At 46.0% G+C, this 17,447-nt stretch overlaps 2 protein-coding genes across 4 annotated transcripts; one reads left to right on the top strand and one right to left on the bottom strand.

Moving 5' to 3' along the window:
- On the bottom strand, nucleotides 1–10,062 carry LOC108923682 (uncharacterized). 3 transcript variants are annotated; one of them, XM_018734592.2, is made up of 8 exons: nucleotides 9,884–10,062; nucleotides 8,550–8,615; nucleotides 8,282–8,320; nucleotides 7,760–7,828; nucleotides 6,468–6,666; nucleotides 2,088–2,198; nucleotides 1,904–1,990; nucleotides 1–1,160 (listed from the first exon to the last, which is right to left on the bottom strand). In XM_018734592.2, exons 1-8 carry the CDS (start codon nucleotides 9,979–9,981, stop codon nucleotides 882–884), a joined length of 948 nt encoding a protein of 315 aa, XP_018590108.2. In that variant the 5' UTR covers nucleotides 9,982–10,062; the 3' UTR covers nucleotides 1–881. The 3 variants fall into 3 exon arrangements, with proteins under 3 accessions (XP_018590108.2, XP_018590109.2, XP_018590110.2); XM_018734593.2 differs by lacking the exon at nucleotides 7,760–7,828; XM_018734594.2 differs by lacking the exons at nucleotides 7,760–7,828; nucleotides 8,282–8,320.
- A 204-nt stretch (nucleotides 10,063–10,266) lies between these two features.
- Nucleotides 10,267–14,088, top strand: hspa12a.3 (heat shock protein family A (Hsp70) member 12A.3). The gene is made up of 4 exons (XM_018734570.2): nucleotides 10,267–10,545; nucleotides 10,860–11,084; nucleotides 12,674–12,848; nucleotides 12,993–14,088. Exons 1-4 carry the CDS (start codon nucleotides 10,267–10,269, stop codon nucleotides 14,033–14,035), a joined length of 1,722 nt encoding a protein of 573 aa, XP_018590086.2. The 3' UTR covers nucleotides 14,036–14,088.
- Nucleotides 14,089–17,447: the final 3,359 nt, after the last annotated feature.

Consider the following 17,447-nt stretch of genomic DNA (forward strand, 5'->3'; position numbering starts at 1 on the left):
GACTGTTTATTGTTATATATTGAAGATTCACACTTTGAAAAGTTTATGCAGCAGGAGTCATGTTAGTTACTTTTGTCAAATACACAACAGATCAGGACTTTGATTTTTTAAATCTCAGCTCCATGGTATTAATTACAACAAAACTTGAACTATTGAAAACCATAATGGCTAAATAATATCAGTAGTCTCTATGCAATACACCAAGGCTGTGTGAACTTCAGAGCATTTTTTATCCCATATTATTGACTTCTCCTTTAATGCCAACAACACAGTAAATTTACTTCAGCCACCTTTGTACTATTTAAACATTTTGTTAGCGGTGAAACTTATGAATGTTATGATTCTGTCTACATTGATCACTATTTATGTATTTACTTGGTCAATGGTTCAGAGAAACGGTAATTCATTGTAATATACCCCTCTGAAATAATGAAAATAACGTTCATTTACATTATTTCAAATATAATGTATATTACAAATTACAGTCGTGAGCCATAAGAATGTCCAACACTGTCAGCGCAGAGCAGCTCCTCCCAGGAGTAGCGCCGAGGTCACACCGAACCAGGCCTCCAGTCAGAGTGCTTAAGGTGCTACAGCTTTCAGTGTGTTTTACCATGTTTCTATGACTGTAGCACTGCGCTGTGCCTGTATTGTATCTGACATAACACATTGTGTGCATGTGTGCATGTGTGTTATTGACACAATGTGCTGAACCAGGAGGTAAAGTCACAACTATGTGAATAAAAAGGATTCAAATGTAGCTGCGGTAAAGTCAAAGCTAAAAGAAGAGAGAAAAAAAGAACTGTGAAGCATTGCCCTGATGTTTCATAAAGTGAGACTGATGTGACTGTTACCAGGAGAAGTATTTGTGTAGGACTCTATCATGGGTAGGACAAAGTGATGACCACTGGAGGAGACAACAGATCAGTACCGCAGTAAATGGCTGGGAACACAACAATACGGTAAACTCTGTCTGACACGTTGAAGGGTTTCCCGGAATCATCATCTGACCAATCGGGATGCAGTGGAGGGTAGTGCAGAAACATCAGACAGGCAATTCTGTAGCACTTGGCCACCTCTGCGTACAGCTCTGCGTGCAGCCCTGCGTACACCTTTTTGAGGCACATAAGCTCGGGACACTCGGAGGATCTGAAGTACTCCTTGAAAAAAAAGAAAAAAAAAACACATGATCGTAAATGAGGTTTCTGATAAATTCTTAGTATTGCTTTTTACTTCTTATTTATAATAAAACTAACTCAACATTATGTGCTTTTCTGAAACACGTTGAATGTCTGTTGAACATACTGTAATGACCCGCGTCACTGGTATTTAGGTGGGGAGATTGTCTGTTGTCTGAACCGCTTGTCCCATATGGGGTCGCGGAGAGCCGGAGCCTAACCCGGCAACACAGGGCGTAAGGCCGGAGGGGGAGGGGACACACCCAGGACGGGATGCCAGTCCATCGCAAGGCAACCCAAGCGGGACTCGAACCCCAGACCCACCGGAGAGCAGGACCCGGTCCAACCCACTGCACCACCGTGCGCCGCCGCACCCCCCCCAGTGGGGGGAGATGTTTTGTGTAAATAGTTGCATTGTGAGTAACTTGTAAATAGCGTGTGTAACCACTGGGGGCACTTAGGGGGAAAAAGATGGAGTGACTGTCTCTACCAATGTGTGGAGAGAGAGAGCCTGGGGGTGCTAACCAGTCTGGGAAGGCTGGCTGTAGGTGCAGGTCCTGGAGAAAATGGGGTCCTCGGACCGAGAGCGTTATTTTCCTGGTGTCAGTGTTCAAATAAATTGTTCGTCACGAACACTCCCTCCGCATCCTTCTTTGCCCCATCCAAACCCACTGTGCTGTATGCCACAAAACTACAGTAAATGTACGACAGCCAATGACTCTTACCGTCACTCTGTTTTTGTAGTACTCTTCGTCCCAGTAGTAAGAGGCCAGCTGGAGGCTGTGAAGAGCTGCTTGCACTTGTTCAGACACCTAGGAGCACAGTTTGTTTTTATTGTATTAAAATAACTGCACCTGAGCTTCTCATTACTTGATCCATGCCATTCATAGTTTCAAGAACTCTGCTTGCCTTTTTCGAGGAAGTTCCAGGCTTTGTGAGATCTTCATCTTTAAACATGAAAAGTTGTTTTACAGCCTCAGTCCTTTCTGCTACTTCTCTGCGTGCCTTGTCAAAGATTTGCTATAGAGGGTTAAAAAAGTACATACGTAATCAGATTGCAAATGGCTGGTGCAGATCAATAGATTTTATTCACTTTAACTTGTTCAAATAAGCTTCTTGTCTCCAGAAGTAAATGACCAATTAGAAAACATGGTATTCTGAGAAGCCCAATGACTTTTTCCCCCAAAGTGTACTCAGTGTGTTTCAATGTGCTATTATTTGACATTCCTAAAATATCCATCCATCCATCCATTTTCTTGCCCACTTGTCCTAGTAGGGTCGCGGTGGCAACAGGGAGAGCAGAGAAGCCCAGACCTCCTTCTCCCCCGTAACTTCCTCCAGCTCAGCCCAGGGGATCCCCATCCTTTCCCAGGCTAACTCTGAGATATAATCCCTCCAGCGGGTCCCGGGCCGACCTCGGGGCCTCGTCCCAGTTGGCCATGCCCGGTATACCTCTAAAGGGAGGCGCCCAGGGGACATCCTTATCAGATGCCCGAACCACCTCAGCTGGCTCCTCTCAATGTGGAGGAGTAGCGGTTCTGCTCTGAGTTCCTCCCAGATGTCTGAACTCCTCGCCCTGTCACGGAGAGTCCCAGTACCCTGCGAAGAAAACTCATTTCGGCCGCTTGTATCCGCGATCTTATTCTTTCGGTCATTACCCAGAGTTCATGACCATAAGTGAGGGTAGGAACGTAGACCGACCGGTAAATGGAGAGTTTCGCCTTATGGCTCAGCTCCCCCTTCACCACTACAGTCCGGTACAGCGACCGCATTACTGCTGCCGCTGCTCCCAGTCTGCGGCCGATCTCACGCTCCCTTCTCCCCTCACTCGTGAACAAGACCCCAAGATACTTGAACTCCTCCACCTGGGGCAAATTCTCTCCCCTTACCTGGAGGGGGCATGCCATCCTTTTCCGTGAAAGAACCAGAACCATGGACTCAGACTTGGAGGTGTTGATGCTCATCCCAACTGTTTCACACTCAGCTGCAGACCATTTCAGTGTGTGTTGGAGGCATCCATGTTATGGTGCCAAAAGGACATCATCATCCACAAAAAGCAGAGACCTCACCTTCTGACTCCCACACAGAATGCCCTCCTGACTTCAGCTGTGCCTTGATATCCTGTCCATTAAAACCACAAACAGGAGTGGGGACAAGGCACAACCTTGGCAGAGTCCAACACCCACATTGATCGGGCTTGAATTCTCCAAGTCCACAAAACACATGTAGACTGGATTAGCGAACTCAATTATCTGTGAGAGGGCAAAAAGCTGGTCCACTGTTCCACGGCCAGGGTGGAATCCGTATTGTTCCTCTTCAATCTGAAGTTCAACTATCGGCCGGAGCCTCCTTTCCAGCCCCCTGGCATAGACTTTCCTAGGGAGGCTGAGAAATGTGATACCCCGATAGTTGGCACACACTCTCTGGTCCCCTTTGTTAAAGATAGGGACCACCACCCCAGGTTGCCAATCCAAAGACACTGTCCTAGAAGTCCATGCAACATTGCAGAGGCGTGTCAGCCATGACAGCCCCGCAACATCCAGGGCCTTAAGCATTTCTGGGCAGATCTCATCCACCCCTGGTGCGTTGCCACTGTGGAGCTTACCAACTACCTCAGTGACTTCCACCAGGGAAATGGACACTGATACCCCGGACGCCTCTGGCCCTGACTCCTGTAAAGGAGGCATATCTCTCGAGTTTAAGAGTTCCTCAAAGTGCTCCTTTCACTTCCCGACAATGTCCACATTTGAGGTCAAAGTTTCTCCACTTTTGCTGAACACAGCTTGAGCGAAGCTCCTCTGACCCCTCCTGAGTCGCCAGATGGTTCTCTAGAACCTCTTTGAGGCCGACCGATAGTCATTTCTCATAGCCTCTCCAAACTCCTCCTGCTCTGGATTTTGCTCCTGCAACTGCAGCTGCTGCTGCCTTTTTTTGCATGTTGGTACCAATCTGCTGAGTCAGGAGTCCTCAGAGCGAACCAGATCCCAAACGACTCCTTCTTAAGCTTGATGGCTTCCCTCACCACCGGTGTTCACCAGCAGGTTCTTGGGTTGCTGCCGTGACTGGCACCAACAAGCTTTTGGCCACAGCTGTGCCTTGCTGCTTCCACAATGAAGGTTTTGAACAGGGTCCATTCAGACTCCATGTTCTTTACCTCCCAGTTGGCCTGTCCTCTTGTCACGATCTGTCGATCAAACTGGACAAGTCACTCATTTCACCTACCTCCCTGGCTAAGAGTCTGGGAGTAACAACTGACGCGACTCTGTCATTCTCTCAGCACATCGAAGCCACAACCCGGTTATGCAGATACATCCTGTATAATATTCGTAGGATCCATCCCTACCTTACTACTGACTCCGCCCAACTACTTGTCCAGGCCATGGTGACTTCCTGTCTGGACTACTGCAACTCTTTCCTGTGTGGCCTTCCTGCTACTGCCATCAAACCTCTGCAGCTTCTGCACGAGTTGTGTTTGATTTGCCAAAGCGTTCCCATGTACCTCCTCTACTCATTTCTCTGCACTGGCTTCCTATAGCTTCCTGGATCAAATTTAAAACCCTGGTTATGGCTACAAATCTATCAATAGAATTGCTCCCAGCTATTTACAAGACTTAATCAACCGCTACACCCCAGCCAGACCCCTTTATTCGTCTACTTCAGCTCACTTGGTGGTCCCGCGCATGAAAGGTAAAGCTCGGAGGTTCTCGGTTCTGGCTCCGTTGTGGTGGAACGACCTCTCTCTCTCACTCAGAACTGCGGAAACTCTCTCTGTTTTTAAGAAGGGTCTGAAAACCCATCTTTTCCAGATCCACTTCACCCAAGATCTCTCCAGCTCATTTACGGTGTAACTGTTCACACATCATAACTCCATAAGCATCCCCAGATACAACCTTTATTCAGCCACTACTCTGGCATTGTACTTGCTCATTTGTGTATCTTATAATATTTAATAAAAAAAGAAAAAAATGGTGTCGGTATCGGGATTTGTCTGTGTCTTATGCGCCTACTTGAGCGATGAACCTCGGTGCAGCAAGTGGTAGGGAACAAACTAGGTTTGCTTGAGACTTTCATGTCTGCAGCTATGTCACTTTCTCTTAATGTAATGCATAAATTGTACCTTTGCTGAGATGTACGTCGCTTTGGACATAAACGTCTGCTAAATGAATAAATGTAAATGTAAATGTTCTCTATCTCCTCCAGGACATGGGAGAAACTCTCCCAGAGGTGTGAGTTAAAATCATTCCGGATAGGGTCCTCTGACAGTTGTTTCCAGCACACCCTCACTTTAAGCTTGGGTCTGACAGGTCTGTCCGTCAGTTTTCCCCACCATCTGATACAGCTCACCACCAGATTGTGATCGGTTGACAGTTCAGCACTTCTCTTCACCCGAGTGTCCAGAACAAGTGGCATCAAGTCAGATGAAACGTGGTACCAAGTACACTTACAAGCATCCTTGTGTTTGAACATGGTGTTTGTTATGGAGAAACTAGGGCTAGCACAGAAGTTCAATACATTTCACCATTCGGGCTTAGAGCGGGCAAACCGTTCTTCCCAATCACCCCACTCCAGATTTCCCAGCAGGACTATGGAGTCTGTAGGTGGGGCCCTGTCCAGAACCCCACCCACCCTCTGCAAGAAAGTCGAATACTCTGAACTGCTGTTTGGTGCATAGGCACACACAGCACTCAGGGGTTTCCTCTCTGTGACCTTAAGTCGCACTGAGGCGACCCTCTCGTTCACCGGGATAAACTCCAACTGTATGGCAGCCAGCCGGGGGCTTGTGAGTATCCCCACACCCGCCCGGCGCCTCTCACCTCGTGCAACTCCCGAGTAGGAGAGGGACCACCCCCTATCGAGGAGTTTGGTTCCGAAGCCAACACTGTGAGTCCAACTATATTTAGTTAGTATCTCTCAACCAACTATCAACCAACTATCAACTATCGCACCAATTTTTGGCTCCTCCCCCCCAGTGAGGTTACATTCCAAGTGCCAAGGGCCAGTTTTTGCCGCGAGGGGGCGTGATGTCACGCATCACCCTGCCCCCCTCCTGCTGCCTGGCAAGCCTCGCACCGGACCCCCATGTTGGACCTTGCAGGTGGTGGGCCCACATGGCCAATATCCATTAATCCTTTAAGGTAATTCCTTTCATATTTGAGGAAGTCTTATATTTATAATATGTCTGATATTTTTTAGTTAATCTGCACTTTCTAGTAGAAATGGGGTTATAAGCTGATGTAACTATATTATTACACACTGCAAACGCCACATACAATAACCACAAAAACTTACAACTACTAGAGTTTGGAAACTTGTGCACAGTTGTTGAGACGTCATTCCGTGGTTCAATGACGTTTCCTTTATCCTCCCCCAAACTTGATTCTTCATTGTGTCGTACAGAGATATCAGCTGACTCTGTCCACAGGGTTCCATGATGTTTTCAGACCGTGCTCCAGAGTGGCGAATGTCACTAGACAAGTCCACCTTCATCCTAAATACAAATTACATTTTAACTTAATTTGCAATGCACAATAAAATTAGTTGTTAAATACTTTGAACATAGTGGTGGGGTGCGGTGGCGCAGTGGGTTGGACTGGGTCCTACTCTCTGGTGGGTCTGGGGTTCGAGTCCTGCTTGGGGTGCCTTGCGACGGACTGGCGTCCCGTCCTGGGTGTGTCCCCTCCCCATCTGGCCTTACGCCCTGTGTCACCGGGTTGGCTCCGTGACCCCGTGTGGGACAAGCGGTTCTGAAAATGTGTGTGTGTGTGTGTACTTTGAATGTACAGTTGGGATTCCAGAACGTCAGTCTTTAAAATCACCACTTCAGCTAAGTGTCATCTTGCCATTATCACCCACATTTTCACCACCTATGAAAAATTCCCACCGTGTCTTTTAACTACTGAAGAAACATGAGTCAATAAATCACAGTAGCAGAACTGCTGTGGACTCTGTATTATCAGTGTTTATAAGGAGTGTTTGCGCCACAAAGCCACACATAAGACCCACATGTTGAGAATCACTAGTGTACAACACATTTGGTGTGTTTGCACCTTTTCCTGCTCATCATTCATCTCACTCTTGTTTTCTCCCTTTATTTTCAGGTCTTATTCTCTCGTTCTGCTGTTAGCATATTGGCAAAACAACTGCCTTAAAGATCTTTGGGTTTAGGTTCACATCCTGCTCAGTCCATGGAGGAATTGCATGTTATCGCCATGTTTTTCTTCAGGTGCCACACTCGAAGGATGTTTCATGTGGACTGGTGACACTGTGAGAGTGGCTCTCCTGAGTGTCCAGGTGTCCCCCTCCTCGTGCACTATGTGCGTAAGGACCAATTCACCTGAACTACATCTTTGGACTGAGGAATGAACCCACACAGATGTGTGGAGAACATCAAACTCAACACAGAATGAGCTGGATTTAAATCCACATCCAAACCCAGAACCCATAACCCAAGATCTCAAAGGCACCAGTACTACCTGCCGTGCCACTGTGCTGCCTGTATAGTTTACACTATAAACTTAATTTTAAAGAGCAAACTTAAGGTACATGAGAGGAAACATTTTGTACCTAGAACTTAAAATTACCTTTTTTTAAGGTCTTCGTAATTCTTCTTGTGTTTCTCAGCCTCTTGATGTACACGTTTGAGCTCCTCTCTATAAAATGCATGAATGACTTGAATGAGTAAGAAAGTAGCTGCAACTGCTCTTACTAAGAGCCATCGCAGGGCTCTGAATGTGACACAGCAGCTTTTTGCTTTACTTCCATGCCTATTATTTTCATTTACATATTTATTGATCACCGTTCCTACAAAAGTCAGTGTCAATCAAAACAGCCACTGCACTGGAGAGATCTGAACTGAGCTTTAAAGGAATGTTAACAAACAAATGAACTGTGAGGTTTTCTTCCATTCCTGTCCCTTCCCACTCCACTGGAAACCGAAGCAGTGGATGTTGCACTTTATTCCCGTGTATGAGTCCGAGTAACTTTTCACTTGTCAGTAACAACCTTTCGTGCCAGTAGTAAAGTAAGAGTTACGTTAAAAATAAAAGCAAAGCTGTCAATGTCACAGATACAGACACAGTGAAAACGTGCCGGTGCGACCCCACCTCATCCTGTCAATCTCGTCGCTGTGCTTTTCGTCCAACCTGTATTGGTACAGTGGTGGAGGTGAAAGCCATGGGCGGGAAATTATTAATTATTTCAATAACTTTAAGGCAAAAATTATGCACAATTTGTATATAAAGCACCACATCTGACCACCACATCTGACTACGAATTAAGATTTGAGGACCAGAGAAAATTAACTCACATTTAATCACGTACTTTACATAGCATCAGTGAATGGAGTTCATAAGGCCCACAAACACGATTTACCTGTTTCCTAAGAAAGTAATTACTTTGTCTTTACTCTGAGACTCCACACAGGCTCTGCCTCCCGTACTGAAAGAGAACAAAGAGAAAATTCAGCAAGAAAAGGGAGGCTCTGCACCACTTACACTGCATGTGAGAGCTTTTTGAAGCTCGATTTCTCAGTGGAAATTTTCTGCGCAATTTTTTCACACTAAAATTTTAGGACACCACTAAAGAATGTGTTTTTTTACAGGTTGTTCAAGTGCGAAGAGGACAGAGCGTGCGAAGAACCACATGGTAAAAATGCAGTAGTTCAGCCTTGGTATGACAGGCGTAAGTGGGGCAAAATGTGGGAGCCAAATGAAAACAGCTGGGTGGCGTAGTAGCTCGGGTCGCTGCCTTTGGCTCCGAAGGTCGTAGGTTCGATTCCTACGTGCACCTGTAGTACTCTTAAGAAAGGTGCTGCAGTGACCCGAAAGAGCAGAGAGCCTCTCTAGAGATGAATGTCAAAGGACTGGGATTTATTAAAGTTCTGTACAAGAGGACGGGCTGCTGTCCCAGCCAAGTCTCGCAGCCCACCTGGCTCCTCACACTCGGCCCTCGCGTCACACGCATTCCCTCAAGCTTTACAATAAAACACAACTATTTAACAACAAGCAACACCGCAAGGTATTATAGGACTTACCCTCACTGCAACAGCTCCAGAGTAAACATTAGCCAGCTGTATAAAAGGGTGAATTTTAACCCTAACCTGAAGTCACTTTGGAGAAAAGTGCGAGCTAGAAGAACAAAAAGCGAAAGTAAAGTTGTTAAATGAGTCCAAATGTCCAGTCCTGTGGACTACTGGACCCTTTGACTCCATTTCCTTGATTCTGTATCGTGGTGAGAAACTAAGTTGGTGAACAAATGAAATCTGAAGGCATCTCATTGAACTGTGGTAAATATATTATATAGAGGTGCAGTGAGTGTACAGGTTCCGAGCGACTCCGGCATCGAATCGCAGGACTGACGATCGTGATGTTCAATCAACTTCTCTGCGCTTCAGTTCTTCGGCGGCGGTGGTGGTGTAGCGAAACACACACACACACACACACACACACACACACACACACACACACACACACACAGAGGCCAGGAATGACGAGAGAAGAATGTTTGTGGCCGGTGACGATCGGATCGCCGCTGTGTTCGACGGATAATAATTGAGCGAATAGAGAAAGTGAAAGTAACCCCCACCAACCAACCAACCAAGTTTACACACACAGACACACAGAGACCGACGACTCACTCAAGTCAACTCAAGTGAGCGAATAAAAAAAGAGCGGCGCCGGCGTCGTCGAACTCGCGCCGCTTCTCACCCGGCTTCACGGATCATCATCAGATGCTCCACGTTTCTCTGCAGCTCTTCGACCGTTTTGGCGAGTTCGCGGCAATCCGCGGGACACCTCCAGCTCATCTTCGGACCTGGAGCTCGGAGCTTCCGAGGCGAGGGAGGACGAGTCGCTGTGCGCGCGAGCCGCGCGTGCCTCGACGACGTCAGCGCCGAAGAGCGCGAGGACCGGACTCTGGACGAAACGAAACGAAACGAAAAGCGAAGCGAAGCGAAGGAGGACTAGGACTAGGTGACACGACGATACTCGCACACAATATATATTATTGATAACATAGGGAGGCAAGGAAGAAGAGAAGGTTAAATTTGTAGCGAATCATCATCATCATCATCATCATTATCATCATCATCATGTCGGACTCTTTCTTCATAGTGGCCGTAGACTTCGGTACCTCCTACAGCGGGTACTGTTTCTGCGTGCAGTCCAATTTGGACGATGTCAGGATGGTCTACTGGGGACACGAGGTGGGACTGAAGACCTCGAAAACCCCCACTTGTGTGCTGCTCGACGAACACGGAGAGTTCCTCAAGTTCGGCTATGAAGCTGTTATGACCTACACCAGAATGGGCAGAGGTGAATCGGCGAGGAAACTCTATTTTAATAATTTCAAAATGCAGCTTTACAACAAGGTAGGTTTTTTTTTAAGTTAGTGTTTATTTAAACTTTATTCATTTTCCATGTTGCTCTCATAACATGTCAGCAGCACTCCAAAAATTGAGATGTTCATGGCACAGAATGATACAGTACGAGTCACATTCACGTTGGCTTCATGGGTTCAGCTCTGGTGTGAGGAAGGCCGTTGAGTTGTAAAAAAACTACAAATTCTCATTTACGCTTCCTGGCCGGAACCTCTTGTGTTCTTATTAATGCTCCGTTTCTCCAACAACCCTCGCTCGTGTCTTTGTTTGTTCCACCAACACATCCGCAACGCGCGTTCTTTCAGGAGATCAGCAGGGACTTGATGGTAACGGCAGCGAACGGGAGGCCTTTTAGAGCCATGAAGGTCTTCTCTGAGAGTCTGAGATATCTGAAGGATCATGCTCTGAGCACAATTGGAGAGCACACAAGTGGGAAGGAGTTCATCGCCTCGGATGTTACCTGGGTGCTCACTGTTCCTGCAATCTGGACAGCAGCGGCCAAGCAGTTCATGAGGGAAGCAGCTGTGCAGGTGAGACACACACTAGTAGAACACGGAGATGGGAAACAGGGTGTCTTCATGCATATTCAACCAATGATTCATTCTGAACTGGTCAAATGGCTATAGAGTGTTTTTAATTTAACTTCATCTCAGGTTTATACAGATACAGATCCTAAGACGTGAAAATGGACCTGGGCTTATCAAGGTGAAGACTTGCTGGGAGATGTTCTGTAGGAGTGACGATGAGATCAGATCAAACGAGCAAGTAGTGGTAGCAGGAGGTCGAAGATTTCAGATTCGGGGAATGGCTTGAATTTGGAGAGCATAGCTTTGCAGGGAGGTCAAGCGCGAACAGAGCAGGGTGATGCTGAGAACTTGTCTGTGATTGAATTGACTTTGCCTCTGAAAAGCAAAGTCGTCAGCAATGAGAGAATAGGGAGGAGGAGGAGGTGGCGGAGGACACAGAAAGAATGAGAAGGTGCCAAAGAGTCTGTGTGGTCTTTTAGATGCAGACCGTATTTTGTTGTGGTAGAAGGAGGTTTTAGTTAAAGAAACAGCAGAGTGAAAAGTAGCTAAGAGTAATTTGTAGGCATCCAGGTCCGAGCGAGTCTTGGATTTTCGCCATTTTTCCTCTGCAGCCTTGAGTTTGGTTCATTATTTCCATAATCTATCCATAATTATTATTACCTGTAAACTGACTTAGAAGTCCTGTTTAATCCAGAATGCCCGGGAGGGGGGCAGCCACTGGCACTTGGACCCCCCAGAGGTTTTTTTTCTCCCTTGACTTTCAGTTGAGAGTTTTTGTTCTCCAGTCGGCTAGAGCCACCTCCCTCTCCTCGGTCCTCATCCTCCTTGATCTGTCTGCAGCTTTCGACACTGTCAGCCACCGGATTCTACTCTGCTCTTTTAGTCAGCCTGGGATCAAAGGAGCAGCACTAAGATGGTTTGAGTCCTACCTATCTGACAGATTCTACCAAGTGGTCTGGCAGAGCTCTCATTCTTCTCCTCTGCCTCTGTCAACCGGTGTCCCACAGGGCTCAGTACAGGGTTCTCTTCTCTTCTCTTCTCTTCTCGCCTCCTAGGATCAAGTAGTGAAGGTCATCATTAGTGAGTGAGAGTGGCTACATTCTGGAACTGATTAATTTAGCTGATGTTTGTAACGAAACTTATCAATAAATGAAATGAGTTGTATTATGATTATTGATATTAAGATGGATTCTGATAATGTGGTTAGACTTATGAACAATTTTGTGTTATAAACAGATTTCAGGCCTGAACTGTTTGTAATCTGATGTACAAGTGTAGTAATTACATGTACAGCACAGTGACAAACAGTACACATCATGTAACTCTAGTAGTCTTGTTACACTGATTGTGTAAGTGTTCTAACCGATGTGGTTTCATTTATAAATAGAAACCAGTTGTTCATTATCAGTCTGTAAAGTATCAGTCTTGTTTGAATGTTGGTTCGCTGGGTGTGAATCTCTAGTTGTGAAAATCTTGTAGTGAACCTCTACCATAAATAAATTATATCTGGTGGTAAACACACACATTTCCAGTATTTCTCTTGAAATTAAGATGTACTTCTGAAAAACTTCTATCCAAATTGACTTTCTCAGGCTGGCCTGGTGTCAGACTTCCACTCCAACCAGCTGATTGTGGCCCTGGAGCCGGAGGCAGCGTCAGTGTGGTGTAAGCACCTTCCCAGCGAGGGCTTTGTGGCAGAGGGAGCTTCTCAGGACAACCGGCTGGAACAGAGTCCTGGGACTCAGTATGTGGTGGTGGACTGTGGGGGTAAGACTATAGTACAAGCACTTCTGCGTATGGCCGTGTATCGTACTTCATAATATTCATAGGATGTTGTTTTCTTCATTGGGCAGAGAACAATCCAATATTGTTAAAGATGGAGGGAAAAATAAGCAAAGTGTCTGTCTTTAGGTGGGACGATTGACATCACAGTCCATGAGGTCCTGGAAAGCGGCTCACTGAAGGAACTGCTGAAGGCTTCAGGAGGAGACATGGGGGGGGAGACTGTCACTAAGAAGTACTTAAGTTTCTTAAGAGACCTTTTCACTCCTGAAACATGGGATCAGTATGAGAAGGAGAATCCCAGTGAAGTGCAGAAGATGATTTATGACTTTACTGTTCAAAAGTGCGTTGGAGAGGACGGGGACATATTCATCCAATGCCCTTATAACTTAGCCATGTTAGCTGGGAGCAAACAAGACATGTCGAGATACTTTCAGGGTGTTCAGGGGGTTTTCTGGTTAGATGGGACGTTCAAAGTCACTTACAGCAAACTGAGGTCTTTTTTTGAGGAAAGTGTTCAGAAGGTGACAATACTAATTCAGAACATTACTTCAAACCCAGAGATCAACGTAGAATTCATACTCCTGGTAGGAGGTTACGCCTCCTGTAAGATCCTGCAGAAGAAAATCCGTGAGCACTTCAGCTCCAGGTGCAAAGTGCTGTGCCCTGTAGATGCCCAGTTGGCCATTGTCAAGGGTGCTGTGCTGTTTGGAAATGACCCCAAGATCATGGCGTCACGAGTCAGTGCTCTCACTTATGGTATCGATATAGCTCGTTCATTTGATGAATCCAAGCACAAGAAAGAGAAGCGCAGAGTGAATAAAAAAGGGGACTATGTGTACTGTGAGGACATCTTTCTGACAATGGTACAGAACGGGCAGTCAGTGAACTGTGATGAAGTGTCACACTATGACTACTATCCAATTGATGATGATCAGACAGCAATGAGATTTAGGTTCTACAGCACTGAGAGGTTAAATCCCATGTATGTAGATGAGTGCGGTGTGAAGAAAATTGGCTCATTCGTCGTTCCAATGCCAGACACCACTCAGGGAAGACAGCGCAGAGTCAGGGTTGACATCAAGTTTGGTTCAACTGAGATTCAAGCTGCAGCCACAGACCTCACATCTAACGAGACTCGGTCTATCAGGCTGGACTTCCTGACAAAATGAAATGGCGTTTGTGTTCAAAAGCCAGTCAAAAGTGTGAGTACAACCTGAGAAACTCGGGCCAGCTGTTTTGTATCAATTGAATAGAGGAGTGAAATCAAAGCAACCAAAAGACTTTAAAGAATCTTGTTTTTTTCATTAACCCATTATCTTCAGAGCCCTGAGGGTCAGGAGCCTATCCCAGGATGACTGGGTGCAAGGCTGTGGAGGTATACCCTAGACCGTCGGACACCAGTCCATCACAGGGTGTCTTTGCATTACTTTTTGAATTTTTTGCAATCTATATTTTAATTCTCTCACAAAAAAATCATAAATACTTATTTTCAAAAAATCTGAATCAAGGTAAATTGATAGATTCTGAAAAATAGTTTTCGGCAGGTGGGCTCAGCATTTCACAGGTAGTCAGTATATAACAACTCCTTACTTTAAGGAATACATTAACTGCAGTGTTTTTGTTTTTATTTGATCATTCACTACAAATATGTGAACTGGAGATCTTACGCTGGGTTCTTAGATTTATGTTTATTTGTTTGCGGGATGCATTTTTGGGGAACCTCATGTCTTCTGGTTTTTTGTTTTTGGAAACTGTCCAGACTTCACTGGTCAAATCATGATGTGTCTCCAAAATCTCTGTATTTCATGAACGCAAAGCACAGTGACTTCACTTTTCAAATTCAATGTACGTATCGTAATAAAATGCGTTTAATAAAATACATTGACGATATTCACACAAGTGGCCTTCTGCTGTTCCTGCAGCCCTTCCACCTTCGACGTCTCTTTCTGTCCCAGTCCCCTGCTACTCAACTCACAAGCTGGCAATCACCTCGATCTTGTCTTCTCTCGAAACTGTGGCTCTCCTGTTGTCTCTGTTGTTCCACTGCATGTGTCTGATTTCCTTTCATGTCTTCATCTCCTTCCAGCCCTGTATGACCACCAGCCAACCCCCACGGGCACTTTTTTCTCTCCTGCCCTCTGGAAAGCAGCTCAGGTCTATTCGAACCCGCACCGCTAGGTACAGGAACAGCTTTACCCCGCTGCTGTAAGAGTGTTCAACACTCGCCAGTGTGCCTGCCACCTTTAGCAGCTAGAATTTGCACTGATCCCTCCGAGCACATCACTTTCACTGTCACTTTTAATTATTTTGGCTATTTATTGTTATTGGCATTATTTCTAGTTTTTTTCTGTGTAGTTCTGTCTATTGTGTTCTCTATAGTCTGTGGAGATGCATTCAAGCAAGAATTTCATAGTACTTTGTACATGGTACTTGTGCTTATGACAGCAAAACTTGAACTTGAACCACTACTGTCCCCTCTCCTACTTCTGCACACACTGTCACTTCCGGTCCTCTTCCCCCGCTGCACTATCCCCTCTTAACGCTGACAGTTTTGGCCTGTTCTTCAGAGATAAAACGAGCTCCATCGCGGACAAGTTCTGGGCATCCACCTCGCCGAACATGGCACTTCTCCCTGCAGCCTTGTTCTTCGAATGTCAGTCCTTATGAGAAAGCTCTTAGCTGTGGCTGCAGTGTGGTGGAATGATCTCCCACGCTCATTGAGAACGGCTGATTCCCTTTGAACGTTCAAGAAGAGTCTCACAGTCACTTCTCTCCTCATCCTCTATGTACTCCACACACTTGAACTCCATTGTCTCTCGTCATGACCTCTGTTTTCCCTCACAATTCTATAAGCATGTTTGTTTAATGTAGGCTGGGAAACGGTAGTAGTTTACAATGTGTGCTTCGAGAATTGTGTGTCTACATCTGTAAGTCTTACATGATGAAATGGTCTTCTTTACTTTAAATTGTACATCACGTTGGAGAAAAAGCATGAGCTAAATTAATCAATGTAATTGTACGTGTAAAGAGTAACAACAGTGTGAACTCTGGCTAAAAAGCTCTCTTTCTGTCTTGGTTCCCTGTGCCCTCAAAACCTTTCCCCACATTCCAGTTGGTTCACTTTCATGCTCTCTAGCAATCTTCATGCATGCTTGGCCTGAAAAGCCACTCCTTTCAGCCCCTTCGTCTTGCAATCCTGCCTTTGTTGCCAGAACACTTTTTGTTTTGTTCCCTAGTTTGATGCATATGCTTCTTGTCACTGTCAATAAATTCAATATTTGGGTCCAAGTCAGTACAGAGCCTTTGTTTTCCTTGTAACTTTCAGCTTTCTTTTAGGGTTTACCTACTTATGCTGATTTACCTCTTTATACAGTAATTTTTACTGCATCAGCTTGTGCTCTTGATGAACAAAGCTGCAGCTGCAGCTCTATTACTCTACTAAGAGTTTTTAGCTTCTCAGGCCATCAGAATGAAAACTAATTTAGAATAGAAATATACTTGCACCTCATCTTCTGAACGCAGCTGGAACCCAAAGTGGGCTCCCAGCCAAGGCTCTCTCACATACACACAGTGGCTGGAACCCCTTGTCCCAAGCAGGATCGCAACACACCCGAGCCAAATTCAGCACCATGGAGCACAGGGCTGGAGGGGACACACCCAGGACAGGACACCAGTCCACCACAAGGCACCCCAAGCAGGCCTTGAATCCCAGACCCCCCCCCAGAGGAGAACCCAGCCAAACCTGCTGCACCACCGCATCCCCCAAACCTCTCACCAATCATTGTTAAAGTCTTTGGCTTTGTCCACTTTAGTAACACCTGTGGGGAATACCATTCTCCGGAAACACTTGAGCATATCCCCCTTTGGCCATGTGGGGCACCCCATACGTGACATATGCAAGGTTAGGGACAAGAGAAGAAGGCACAAGAACATGGCCATTATGCGAGCTCCGCAACCTGGAGGAAGATATTACGCCTGTCTGTGCAGGTGTCTAAGCAGCTGTCTGTGTCTGCTGTGGTGGTTGTGGTCTGTGGGGACACTGTCTTGCCCATGGACACGTTTTTTCCGCAATAGAAACTCAAGTGATCTCGACTAGGGCCTCCTCCTCTACCTTCACCCCTGTCAAAATGTGCTGTGTACCTCAGCCTCGTCCACAACCACGACCACAAAACTGGCATTGCACTTGCTGGTGCTGATCTGTCTGCAAAGTTATCAGCTTCTGAGCTGTAGCTTCCTGCTTGTAGTCCATCCATCTATGACAGTGTGAAGCCACAGGCAACACTTCCTCAGTCTTTTGAGCCTCCCATCCTGCACAGTGCATTTTCACCCGCTGACTCAGCAAGTCCATCCATGTACAAATGCAAGAGTCAGTGGTGTGTTCACATCCTCCATTCTTGCATAGAAAGGACCTCTTTATGACCCACTGTATATTCTCCAGGATCCTCAGCTCTCTTCTGCCTGTACACTTGGATCTCACTGCAGTCTAAATCTACTGTTCTGAAGAGGAGGCAATAGTCTTAACCAGCTTAGTGCATGCATCCTGAAGCTCTCTGTGACTGTCTGCTTCATCAGCAGGTACCT

This window comes from Scleropages formosus, chromosome 18, assembly GCF_900964775.1.
Source record: "Scleropages formosus chromosome 18, fSclFor1.1, whole genome shotgun sequence".
In the NCBI taxonomy this organism is placed as follows: Eukaryota; Metazoa; Chordata; class Actinopteri; order Osteoglossiformes; family Osteoglossidae; genus Scleropages; species Scleropages formosus.